This window comes from Plodia interpunctella, chromosome 14 (assembly GCF_027563975.2).
Source record: "Plodia interpunctella isolate USDA-ARS_2022_Savannah chromosome 14, ilPloInte3.2, whole genome shotgun sequence".
Classification (NCBI taxonomy): domain Eukaryota; kingdom Metazoa; phylum Arthropoda; class Insecta; order Lepidoptera; family Pyralidae; genus Plodia; species Plodia interpunctella.
This window is the reverse complement of record NC_071307.1, coordinates 4643323-4657432: the sequence shown is the minus strand read 5'-3', so window position 1 is coordinate 4657432 and position 14110 is coordinate 4643323. Positions and strand designations below refer to the sequence as shown.

At 35.7% G+C, this 14110-nt stretch overlaps 1 protein-coding gene across 5 annotated transcripts in view; it reads right to left on the bottom strand.

The window, feature by feature from the left end:
- LOC128675243 (protein split ends-like) overlaps positions 1-14110 on the bottom strand; it is a 75353-nt gene that overhangs the window by 21992 nt on the left and 39251 nt on the right. For all 5 annotated transcript variants that reach the window (XM_053754534.1, XM_053754536.1, XM_053754537.1 and 2 more), the window contains 4 exons: positions 4221-4412; positions 2727-3000; positions 1573-1899; positions 1189-1479 (listed from right to left, as the gene is read on the bottom strand). In XM_053754534.1, the coding sequence (XP_053610509.1) occupies positions 1189-1479; positions 1573-1899; positions 2727-3000; positions 4221-4412 (1084 nt within the window). The remainder of the gene's footprint in view (positions 1-1188; positions 1480-1572; positions 1900-2726; positions 3001-4220; positions 4413-14110) is intronic.

Sequence of the window (14110 nt, the reverse complement as noted above, 5' to 3'; positions counted from 1 at the left end):
ATTTTTGTATTGAAATTTGTAGTTAGTATAGTCTACATATAGTTAGTAATAAAATATAATAATGCATTTATTAAATTTTGAAAATTTTATCCCCGAGGTGGTATTAGGGGTTGCAAATTTATAGAATAGATAGAATAGAATAGAAATAAAATAAGTTTATTCAAAAAACTACAGACACACACATAACAACCAAAACAACAACAATTTAAAAGAAAACAAAAGTGGGTAAGTACAAAAATGTGATTATGGGTGTGTGTGCTGCAGTAATCTAAACCGGCCACAACTCAGTGATGTTATTGTTATTATTCTAGGAGCAATACACTGATATATACGAAACTTCTGGTGATTAGTAAAATATAAAAATGCAATATCTAGATTTTGAAAATTGCATCTCTAGGGGAATGATGTAGGGATGGAAATGTATGCGAAACTTTATTATTTTTGAAGAGAGGTCCATGATATGTTAGGCACGCGTTACGGGGAGCGGGGGTGGGACACGTACCCAGAAATGGGATGGGGACAAGAAACAACGGAACAGGACAAGTTTCGAAACCCGATATGTCAATCGTAATTGGAAATCGTAGCGGGAACCGGGGAATTCAACTAAATATGACAATAAATACGAATTTGAATCATAGTAATAAATAAATTTTACCAGTCTTAGAATATGCGATAAAAGAATAACTGAAATTTTACTTAGATTCCTTTTAAGAACAGAAATTCACGCGTGCGAAGCCGTGGGCAAAAGCTAGTTGTTTATATATATGAGATGAATTATCTTATTCCAAACTAGAGGCCTGCGCCGCTTCACTCGGGTAAAACCATAATAAAAAAGTAAAAATGTTACTCCTCAAGGTTTCGTCTATATCTGTGCCAAATTTTATCAAAATTGGCCCAGTAGTTTTTGAATTTATTCATTACAAATAAAGAAACAAAATGCAAATATATTCTCTATATACCTAATATTTTCCAAATAAAAACGCCTAGGAATTCATTGTACCTGACCACCATAGCTAAAATGTAAAGAATAATAGAGTACACATAACAAACTGACCATTCAGAAATCAGCAGGAATTAAATTTTAAAAATATTGTTTGAAGATTAAAAAGTAATTTTAAAAAGTTCTCTCATAGTCGGGGACGTCTAAATTTACTTTAAATCATTCTGGTGTTTTCAATTATAGCTCACCTGTTTCTCCGTGTGTTCAGTGAGGCCATCTACCCAAACACAAGTGGTAGCGACGGGTTTGCCAAAGCCAAGCTTGACGCGCGAACCTCCCACATACTCGCCGTCCATGGACCGGATGGCTTCCACCACGCTGGATATGGACGCATACTGACAGAACGCGTAGCCGGCGCCGCCGCCGCTGCCCTTCTTGATGTCGATTTCTATGATGCGACCGAAATGCTTGAACTTGTCTCGTAGCTGTTGTTGCGTCACGTCTTTCTCCAAATTACCAATGAATAAAGTCCGCGTTGCCTGATGACAAAGACATAAAAGTCAATATAATTGAAATGTTTACTAAATGTTGTTCAAAATATGTATCACAGATTTAGTAAAACTAATATTTACCTTTGGATGATACTCGTCAATATCAGTCTCGTAAGGTTTTGCCGAGTCGGCATCTTCATCACAACTTTGGTGGGGTGCCACTGAGATCTTGCATCCAAAAAAAAGCTTATCCTGAGACACTTCGAGCGCTTTTTCTACGTCGGACGGCTTCTTGAATCGCACTACTGCGTACCGGTCGGCGTTCTGCCCGACCACTTTGACCCACATCACCTTCCCATGCTTTTTGTATTCGTGGTAAAGACCATCTTTGAGGGAGCTATCGGTCGACCTCGTCGGCAAATTCCGTACGCATATTGCCAGGGGTCTGCCACTTGCTGTCGACGCCCACTGAAACAATACATTCATCATTTATTTATCAACTAGATTGAGTAAACATTAAAACAAATAATCTGTTTTGCTAGTGCTTTATCCATCTGTTGTGTTCACAGTTATTTTAAGTGGGAACTTAAGGCTAATTTGACAATTTTTTTTGACTTGCTGCGCCCCCAGGGCTTTGCTCCTGTGGGAATTTCGAGATAAAAAGTACCTATGTGTTATTACCCAGGTTATATTCTACCCTGTATAAAGTTTCATAAAAATCCATTCAGTAGATTTTGCGTGAAAGAGTAACAAACATACATCCTCACAAACTTTCACATTTATAATATTAGTAAGTAAATAAATAAATAAATATATTAGGACAAATTACACAGATTGAGTTAGCCCCAAAGTAAGTTCTACACTTGTGTTATGGGATACTAACTCAACGATACTATATTTAATAACATATAGGTACATATATAGATAGATAAACATCCAAAACCCGGGCCACTCAGAAAAAGGTTTTCCATCATGATCCGACCGGGGGGATCGAACTCTGGACCTCTCGGTTCAGAGGCAAGCACTTTGGCAAGTACGCCACCGAGGTATTAAGAGGTATATTCCGAAACATGGCACGACAAATATGTTTCAAATGTATAACGTATCCACTTTGATTAATGACACCACTACCATACTTAGAAACTTCGTAAAATAGAAGAAATCAAACTTTCTGCATTTGGCAAGTTTAGTATCTTGAATGAACAACACGTGCCAAGTAAAATACATTGTTGAATGTAGTAATGTAGTCATTAGCAAAACTGATAAATTATTATTAGCACACTATTTTAATGTACTTGATATTGGTGAGATGGCGGTGTGCGGTGGTTGGCATGCGGCGTCTGCGCGGGCGGCGGCGCGGCAGGCGTGGAGGCGCGCGATGTGTCGCTAGGCTCGGGCGAGCTGGAGTCGGAGCGCGAAGAGCCCGAGCCCGAGTTCCGCCGCCGCCGGCCGCTCTCGGTGCCGCCGCCCGGCGTGCTCGGCGTGCTCTCACCACCCGTCGCGCCCCCCGCACCTCCCCCGCTTGCCGTCCCGCTCGCGTACCATCGATGATGAGGTGTTGTTGTTGTCCTGCAATTAAAACATCCATTTTCACTAATAAATACACATGTGTTCTATGAATAACCTTTGGAGTCCATTAACAGTAATCAAGGTAATTAAATGAGTTCGTTGACATTTCAATAATAAATTATTACTTTACGACTAATACGAACTAGTGTTTATTGTCAAGGAACCTTATCTTCTATATTTTTCGTATCAGAAATTAAATTAGATAAGTAAAAAATCTAAATAAAAAAACTACCTACCTTGGGAGCGCAGCCGCGCGTCTTGATTCAAAGCAATTTATGCATTGAATAAATTGCTTTGAGTCAAGACCTAAAACAATCCGCTCTTTCCTTGAACAGGTACCTAAGGCAACGGCTTATGAACAACATGACGTAAATAGGCCGTGAACGTTTGCGTTCGTGCCGTTTTCCAGCTCAGTTTATTGGCATAAATAATGAAGCACATACATTACTAGAGGCAACCGCGACAATTATTAAATGACTATCTACATCTACACTGATACATATTGAAGAGGAAGTGTAGTATAGTAAGTTTGTGAATAGGGAGTAAGATTAAATTAAACTACGAAAAACTAGTAACATCTCGCCCTACTTATCTAAAATAAAAAATAATCTTTTTTCTTTTTTTCCTCTTAATTACCTACTAACCTTTTGTTTTGTTTACTTACTTTATATACATTTGTCAGCGCTCTCTAATATATTATAAATATTATGTTTAAAAGCTTTTAGGCACACATCCTTTGGTTTATAATTTAGAACAATACCAACAAATTTAATTTATCAATTATTGTATTGTAATCTGTTTCTGTAATCAAGCAGGCAGATACATGACAAAATTTTAAATAGTAGGTTTATTTACTAGAAGCGGTGGTGGTGTAATGGTTAAGATGCCACCTGTTGATCTAAAAGGTCCCAGATTCGAATCCTACTCGTGCCACATGAGTTTGTATACCAATCTGACTCATGTATAGTAGTGTTCAGAGACCACCACTTGCTTCCGGTGAAGGAAAACATCGTGAGGAAACCTGCACACTAGTTGATTATATTAACTTGTGTGTGAAATGGAGAAGGCAATGGCAAACCACTCCATTAATAATGCCAAGAAAGTTGTTGTGTGTGTTTCATTCCACGTAATGACCAAGACCCTCGCCTTGAGGAATACGACTATGAAGAGGTACTATTTAAAATTTTGTCCAGAAAAAATCCAGAAAAAAATATATTTACCTATCGACATTTGAAGGTGGCGTTGCATACGGCGCAGTGGTGTTATTGTTACGCTGGTAGCGGCCATAGCCAGCCGGGGTATTCCCACGTCGGCAATATTCAGTTGCACTATCGTTGGTACCCCGCCAGTTGGCCGGCGCCGCAGCCGTTGCTGCTATAGGACACGCATTTCCCGTACTCTCCTCGCCTCCTCTGCAGACAAAAGATTCAATTTAAAATTAATTTACTGTGTATGTAATGGATTGATGTATAAGATCATAATAACATACAATATATTTACACATTCGAATAAGAAAATAATAACTGTTTACATTAAACGATAAATATATTTGCATTTTAAAACTCACGACATAAAACCTCTATGGTATAGAGAAATAATAACTTAAACTGGAATAACATAAAATATAGTTGTGACAAAATTCTAACTGCTGCTAGTAGCTACAGAAACAGCTACAAAAAAACCGGGAACAGGAGTCTTACAGTTGACATATAATTACTGTGCTGTGACATAGGAGCTAAAGTCAAGCATTTTAGACGAGGCGTAACTGTCCTCAGGATTCAATGGATAGTTACGTCAAAGTTGAAATGTCGCTTTATTATCGATTCAAATGCGAGGAAATTCGCCTACGACTCGGGTGCATAGTTACGCCTTGCATTACAATTTTATAATCATCCACCACATGCGTAAAACAAAGTCTCTTCCCGATGTCAATGCAACTTATTTTTATAGGGGAATGTCTAAGGAAGCTTTAGGTGTATAATTTATTCTTAGAATTATGGTTTTAAGTTTTTATCGATACTACCCATAGATAATTTTGCACAATCGATAGTAACATGTTCCAGAGGAATACTGGAGTGAATGGTTTTTCAGTCAAGATGCCGATGAATTCAACTATACGTCTGGCTCCTGCTTGCCAGCCTGTAATTATGTTCTTTAGATTGTATCGTGTAAAGTAGAAGCTCTTGAGAAAGATCACCTTAGGTAAATTTGTAAAGCAAAACCTTCATCCCCTAACAGTACATGAGGCGTAAGATCGTCCATGCCAGGCAGTGCTTTAGGCGGCAGTAAAGACTTTCGTCAACCAAGCGATTTATAAAACGTATCTGCGAGAATTACTATTGAATAGTGCAACTTGTAATATATATAATAGAACCGATGTTTGCATCTATGCTTCCAACACAATTCGGAGGTTCCATAGCTCGCGATACCCCTATTTCAGATTGCTTCCATATTTATTCATTTGGATTATGTATCTACATGGTCTGCAGACACGACCATATGGCTTTTGATACTTCCTCCACAATATGACCACTGTCTTAGCGGAACAAAAACGCAATTGTAACAAATGGGTACCCAGAGGTACTCATCCAGATGTACCTTGAAATCGAAAGATAATATTTAGGAAGTGCTTCTGATGTGATACTCGAGAGACGAGACGAGAAACTGAATAAAACTAGGCTCGGTCATCTCATTTAACCCTTTCACGGACAAGAGGCATAAAACATCATGTTATGTATGAAGAAATTTTGTTTGTTTAAGGGGAAATTTCATACTGCGATTTTTGTTTTACCGAACACATTGTGCTGATATTTTCAAAGTGTTAATTTAAACACAACCAAAAACAGTTTTATCGCAAAGGAAGACAACTACCAACACACAACAGAAATACTTAATCAAAATCAATCACGCGATATACATCAGTTCTGGGCACACATTTGGGAACAACCTACACAACACAATATTTCTGCGCAATAGATATGAATAGAAACTAACGAAAGTAATATAAATATAGAGCCCATGAATTTTGCGTTCAGGTCCATAATGTCCCTTTCCCAAAATGTCCCCTGGTTTCAAAATGTCCCTTTCCCAGAATGTCCCGTCCCTTTCTCAAACTTTACACAACCCCAGCGAAGCCAGGATGGGACATAATTTTTTGTGGATATCTAGGCAGCTTTTGTTATGCATATTATTGTTGGGAGTAAATTTTAATATCCGTGGCTGTATGCAACAAATACTTTTGCCTGCATTAGGTTATGACATTAGTTTATTTTTGTCTATTTGTTTACTGCTTCCGTTTTGCTTTATCCGGTAGGTCTGTGTATGCGAATGTAATGCATTGTTTTCGTTTTTCTTTTACTGTGCAGTTGAAATAAATAGTTTGTATAGAAATCTTGTTTATTTCTAATTAATAATCGTTTAGGTTACGCGAGTGAAATAAACAAAGAACAGTGTGAAAACAGTTAAAGTGGTGCCGATATTCTTGAGTTCATATATCGCGTGCGTGTGTTTCCGCCATGATGGAGTTCGGCAAGACAATGAATGTGGAAAAATTCGACGAAACAAATTTCAAACAGTGGAAATTCCAAATAAAATGTGCCCTACGTGCGAAAGGTTTGGATATTAACAATCCAAAGCCCGAAACAAATGCTACTCAATGGAATAAAGACGATGGGATGGCTATGTTCATCATCATCATAACTTCTGCTTTGGATCTAAAACAGGTAGCACTGATAGAAAATTGTGAAACAGCGTTTCAAGTTACGACAAAACTTGAGTCTATCTACGAACAGAAATCTGAGATGAACAAAATGATGCTACATGAGCGTTTTTACCAGTACAACATGTCTCCATCTGATAGTATTGCTCAACACATAGCTAAAGTTGAAAGTCTTGCAAAGCAGTTAAAAGAAAATGGTGAAGAAATCAGTGATACCGCTAAAATAACCAAAATATTGAGTACCCTGCCAGCCAAATACAGGTCTCTTCGGCATGCCTGGAAGTCACTAGAGCCATCAAGACAAACAATAATTAAGTTGACAGCACGTTTGATGGATGAGGAAACAAGCTTGAATGTAGAAGAAGAGAGTGAAACAGCATTAGTAGTAACAAAACAAAATGAAAAGAATAACAAGAAAATTACTAATAAACAAAAGAAAAATCACATCGTTTTGTTTGTTATAATTGTGGAAAACGCGGTCACTTTGCCAAACAGTGCCGTGTTCCTAAACAAAGACAAAATCAAGGAGAGAAAAATATGTTGGCTTTTAATATACTCAAAGGTGATTGTGATAATGAAAATAATAGATGGATTTTGGACAGTGGTGCGTCTGCACACATGTCTTACAAGAGAGAAAATTTTGCAGAGCTGTATGAATACACAGGTTCCCCACTGAAATTAGAAAACCATGAATCTATTGAGGTTATTGGACAAGGAACTGTATTGATAAACAAGTTGGTTAAGACAGTGGGAGAAGTGTATTTTGAAGGATGTTCTCTATGTACCAAAATTAAGAAGAAATCTATTTTCTGAAGGTGTAGTGATGAGACAAGGATACACCATTGTGAAGAAAAATAATGATGCTCTAATTTTCAAAAACAATAAAATGGTTATTGAGTTAAAAATTAAAACATTATTAAACCCAGTGTGTAATATGGTGTAAAAGGTAGATCTTAAAACATGGCATGAACATTTGGGACATTAGAACATTAAAGAAATCCAGAAAATGTGTCAAAACAAAGTAATAGTTGTATGGATCTTAAAGATTGTGACAAGTTTGTATGTGAGGGTTGTGCTTATGGCAAGCATGCTCGTCGGTCATTCCAGAAATCAAACAGAGGACCACTGCAACCAGGTGATGTTGTTTACAGCGATGTATGTGGACCTTTTAACATCCCATCAGTCCAAGGTATGAGATACTTTGTTATTTTTAAAGATGGTGCAACAAGTTTTAGATATGTGTATTTTTAAAAAAACAAATGTGATTGATGTATTAGACTGTTTTAAGAAATTTAACATGAAAATTAAAAACTTATTTTCACATGGTGTACGCATATTACACAGTGACAATGGTGGAGAATATACAAGTGTAGATTTTAAAGAATATGTCGCCAATGTAGGTATTACTCAAGAATTCACAGCTCCATATACACCTGAACAAAATGGCCGGGCTGAAAGAGAAATTCAGAACTATTGTAGAGAGTGCTCGTTCAATGCTTTATGCTCGAAGTGTTCCACTTAATCTTTAGACTGAAGCTGTTAATTGTGCAGTTTATTTATTAAATCGTACATCCTCGAGTCAGACGCCTAATGTTTCACCCATGGAACTATGGACAGGTGTAAAACCTAATTTGGATCATATCAGGGTGTTTGGATGTGAAGGGTATGTCCATGTACCAGATCAGTTAAGAAAGAAGCTAGATAGTAAAAGTATTAAGAAGATGCTAGTTGGTTATGATAATAATAATTATAAAATGTATGATCCAAATACAAAAAGGATAACAATTTCAAGGAATGTAATTTTCAATTAACTAAAGAATCCTGAAATAAGTTGTGAAACTAGAATTTTAATACGTGAGAATGAGCAAGATCCTGAAATGGTGATAGATAATAGTCAAAGAAATGGACAAGTCAGTGGAAATGATCCGGAAAGTGTAGATTCTGAGACGAGTGATCAGAATTGTGACAGTGATGAAAGCACTCATACTGCCATAGATGAAAATAATGAGACATATGAACCCCCTCAGGATTTTGATCTTAATAATTTGGTCAGTTCTAATATAACTTTAAGAATACGTAGAAACCAAATGGAGGCAAATATAATGGAATTGAATGTACCCTTAACTTATAATGAAGCAATCAATAGTGAAAAGAGTCAGTTATGGTTAGATGCTATAAACGATGAGTTAGAAGCTCATACTACTAATAACACTTGGAGTTTAGTTGATAGAGAGGATCATAGAACCATAACTTCAAAATGGGTTTTCAATATTAAAAGAAACAAAGATGGTGAAGTAGAAAGATATAAAGCGAGACTTTGTGCTCGTGGATTTACACAAATTGAAGGAGTTGATTATAATGAGATTTTCTCACCCACTACTAGGTATGAGTCTATTAGAATATTGCTTTCTATTTCTGTAGAATATAATTGGCAGATTAGGCAATTAGATGTAAAAACAGTTTTTTGTATGGGGACTTAGAAGAAAATATATTATGGATATTCCAGATGGGGTGAAAGCACCCAAAAATAAAATATGTAAGCTGAACAAATCCTTATATGGTTTGAAACAAGCATCCCGTTGTTGGAACAAGAAATTTACTACTTTTCTATTGAAATTTGGTTTTGTTCAGTCACAGGCAGACATTTGTGTATTTGTTGGTAATTTTCATGGCATTAAAGCCTTATTAGTTTTATATGTAGACGATGCTTTAATTATGTCTTCATCGAATACAATTTTGGATAAAATTATTAGCTATTTAAGTTCAGGATTTAACATAAAAGAGCTGAATTTAAATTGTTTTGTTGGTTTAGAAATTTTAAAAACTGATAACTATTTATACATTAGTCAAACACTGTATGTTGATAAATAAATTTTGTATGAGTTCAGCAAATCCACCTATTGATGTAAATGTCCAAATAACTAAAAATATTGATAATGAACGGGTTAATTTTCCCTATAGGGAAGCTATAGGATCTTTATTGTTATTATCTACAGCAAGTAGGCCAGATATTTCATATGGTGTAAATCTGTTAAGTAGATTTATTAATAATCCAAGTGTACAACATGTCAATCAACTTAAGAGAATAATTAGATATTTGATTCAAACTAAAGATTTGTGTATCAAGTATCAAGGTAATGAAAACTTAATTGGTTATTCAGACTCAGATTTTGCTGGTGATCTTGACACCAGAAAGTCAACAACTGGTTATATTTTTATGTTAAATCGCGGTCCTATATGTTGGTGTAGTCAAAAACAACCATGTATTGCTTTATCAACAACTGAGGCTGAATTTATGGCAGGTTGTGAAGCTGCCAAGAACTTGTTATGGTTAAAACATTTTTTTAATGAAATTGGTATAAAACAGAATGTTACTACTCTATGTATTGATAATCAAAGCGCTATCAAGTTGATTAATAATCCAGTATATCATAAGAAAACAAAACACATTGATGTGAAGTTCAGTTTTATTAGAGAAAAAGTTCAAGAAAAATTAATAGATATTAAATATGTTCCAAGCTCTGATCAACTGGCCGATATACTCACAAAGGCTTTACCTGCTTTTAAATATGAACGTATTAGAGATATTATATTGTCAGTAACATAGATTAAGTTTATTTTAAGTGTTAAAATAACATATATAATTTTTTTTTAAACAATACTAGTTTGATTTAAAAGTTAGGTTTTAAAGTTTTTAGTTTAAAGGTTTAACAGGCAAAAGTTTGTTTATGGAGTTAAAATTTAGTGGGAGTGTTGAAAGTAAATTTTAATATGTGTGGCTGTATGCAACAAATACTTTTGCCTGCATTAGGTTATGACATTAGTTTATTTATGTCTATTTGTTTACTGCTTCCGTTTTGTTTTATCCGGTAGGTCTGTGTATGCAAATGTAATGCATTGTTTTCGTTTTTCTTTTACAGTGCAGTTCAAATAAATAGTTTGTATAGAAATCTTGTTTATTTCTAATTAATAATCGTTTAATTATTAGGCATAAATCCTTGTTCAAAGTTCAAAATCTGACATATATACAACATTTTCCTCCTTCCAGGGGTGGGGAAGAATATATTTATTTCCACTCCCACTCCTGGAAGTGGAAATAAATATATTTTGTTACGGACGAAGTCGTGGGTTGCGGGCCGCATCCTTATATAAAACGGTTAAAAAAATATTGGGGAAGGGACATTTCGGGAATTGGACATTTTGGGGAAGGGACATTTCGGGAAAGGGACATTTTAAGGAACATTTTAGGAAAGGGACATTTAGGTGAAGAGACATTTTGAAACCCGGGGACATTTTGGGAAAAGGACATTATGGAACGGAATTTTGAACACATTACACCAGATATTTTTATCAAACTGTTGAACCGCACCTACAACTGGAAAGCACCAGGATCTGATTACATCCATAACTACTGATACAAGAAATGCACCTACATTCATACTTACCTATTAAATTTCATAAACTATTTCATTCAAGATCCCACTACCTGTCACTGTACTGGACTGTGATTGACCAAGAACCATGCCTGGGCTGGGGGTCTATCATCAGCTATTACAAAACGATTCTTGTAGGGCAGTTCAGTTTAGGAACCTAAAATGAATCGCGTTATTTGGTACCGCCAACTAATCTTAAAGTCGCATTTGAATCGTGAAAAATGAAATCAATAAAAAAAATAAAAATTGTCTCTGAATCGTAATCCCCAGTGACAGCAAAATTAGGATAAAAGATAGACCACATCGTTGTTTACAGCGACATTAGCGCCACGTCTTTGGGACTTCTTTCGTGGAAACCTATCTGAAATAGTAACATTTTTTTGATTTATTATTTGATAGCTAAGCGATCCAGTTTACGTTCTCAATGCACATCAAGGTACGTAAATTGGACACACACAAACAAGGAATTGTATGCAAAATTAGTGAATGAAATCGAATTGGCGTATTGTTTTGGTCACTACCTATAATGGATCGTTATATCATCTTGATGGTACGAATTAGCGATGCAGATCAGTTTAGGTCCTGAACTGAATCGCATTAAGAGATGATGGTAAGTCGCTAATGAAAACTTTTCATTAGCGGCTCAGTCATTTCAGGCTTTTCATTGAAAAGTAATCTTGAAAGTAATCAATTAATCTGTGAACAGAAATCTAGACTAATGTAGTCAAATTAATCTTGATTTTTCAAGATTATTTTGTATAATGTGTAGTCCTTTCCAGAGATTACATAAAAGACTTACAATACGAATTTCACAAACCCTATTCCGACAACATTTTTTTTCGACGCTATAATAACTCCGAAACCACTTCATTTCGACAAAATTGTAATACATTTTTTTTTAACTCTGTGAGATTACTCAGACAAAATATTACTTCGACATGACTTCACTAGGAAATTATGCTACGGACCTACGACAACATACTTTTTCGATAGTAATGCTGGTCGACACTAGGTAATTTCGACACATCCCAACTTCCCAACTAATATTATAAATGCGAAAGTAAGTTTGTTACCTCTTCACGCATTACCTACTGGGCACAGCAAGTTACCTATAATCCGAAATGCTATCATATCGACAGAATTTATTTAAACACACACATGTTTACCTATTATTTAACCCCATTATGCTTGATATACGTAGCTAAAAGAATTATTACGTATTAGTTAGGTACCTTTACAACAGTATACGGACAAATATGTAGCAGTTATCTAAGAACATTTATGTAGTTAATAGTACCTACATAAAAGGAATTGACAGAACCGCTTGAGTCAAGCTGTTATATTTAAATATTGTTTCATCCACAGAGGTTTCAGTCAAGCATGGTCAGTGGGGCCACTAATCCAATGAAACATTGTCTAAAATTTATATTGTTAGTTTCACCACCTATATGGGTCCATGAGCATTTGAAAATCCCGCTAGACCCATTAGTGGAAATTAGCAGTGGAACCTACAGTCCGGAAGCAAATATTTTTGCATCTAGTTAGATTTCGCCCAAATTGAAAGTAAAAAAACATCTGCCTAACGATGTGTTATTCACTTTATATACGAGGAATTATTTCAATGTCTCCTACGTACTATAATGTTGTAAGTTAGTGATAAGCCAACAGAAAATGCTCTATTCTCATTTTTTCCTTTTGAAAACTTTCTGTTAATTTCAGATAATTTTCGAAAACGTTCTCCCATACAAATATTCAAAACTCCAGAAGTTCAAATCCTTATCCATCGAGGTTTCTAGCTAAAATCTGACTTTTTGGCCCGAAACCTAGACAACAATAGCCTCAAAGTATAAAACGTCTTCTTTGCAGAGACGATGAAATTCCCTTTTTTTGTTAATAGTATTTTTGAATTGTTGGTAGATTTACAGCAGCTAAAAGTTTTAAAAAAATCGTCCTCGATGTTCGACATCTTGAAAGAAAATTTCATCCGCAATCCGAAGGAACAACGCGTGATAGACGCCGTGGTCGCAGTGTGAATTATTTTATAGCGCAGCGTATTACAGGTGCAACGCGTCGTGTTTCCGGTGTGTATGTGTGTGGCAGCCTTGATAATATAAACGCAAAGGTGATCGTTGATCTATCAACGCATAGTCCAAACTTCTGGACCGATCGAACTGAAATTTGGCATTGCAAGATAACTACTCTATGATAGATTTTTTATTTTGATCAGATTTTTTATGAAAATTTTATCCCTAAAGCGTGAAATAAGGGCTGCGAGTTTGTATGAAACTTAATATTACTTGTTATTTTGGATCACATTTATTAGTTTTCTCGAGAAAACTAAGAAAAATAACGAGAAATAGATAATAACTCTATGTGAAAGTAAAGAACTAAAATAAATAATAAAAAGTAGAAAACTAATAAATACGAGGGCTGCCTTTTAAGTTTTGTCGTTTGCAAACCTCTCGCGATTATTAAAAAAGAAAACATTAGTTTTTCCTCCTTTTTGAATTTAGAATTCGAAAACAAAATAATGTTTTTTGATTAGTCGAATAGTTTTATTATTGAGTCTGTTCAAAGGTGACAAGCCGGTTGTCAAAATGAAAATGTCAAAAGGAAAATATGCGCGCGATAATTTTCTATAACTTTCAAAGGTGATTAACGCGACTTCAGTGCTTTGAGGAGATCACATCGGTATTTAGTGATGCAGCACCATGTCTTAGGACTGTAGAACGCTGGTATTTAGAATTTCAACGTGGGCACTGTAGTGACAAGCCACGCGAAGGTCGTCCAAAAACCGCCATGACACAAGAGAATGTCGACGCCGTGCGGCAGCTAATCGTCGAAGATCGTCATGTGACATACCGTGAAATAGAAGCATTCGTGGGCATATCAGGGACTACTATCCAAAAAATCCTGCACGAAGAACTTGGCGTAAGTTGGTCTCTCATTGGATACCACA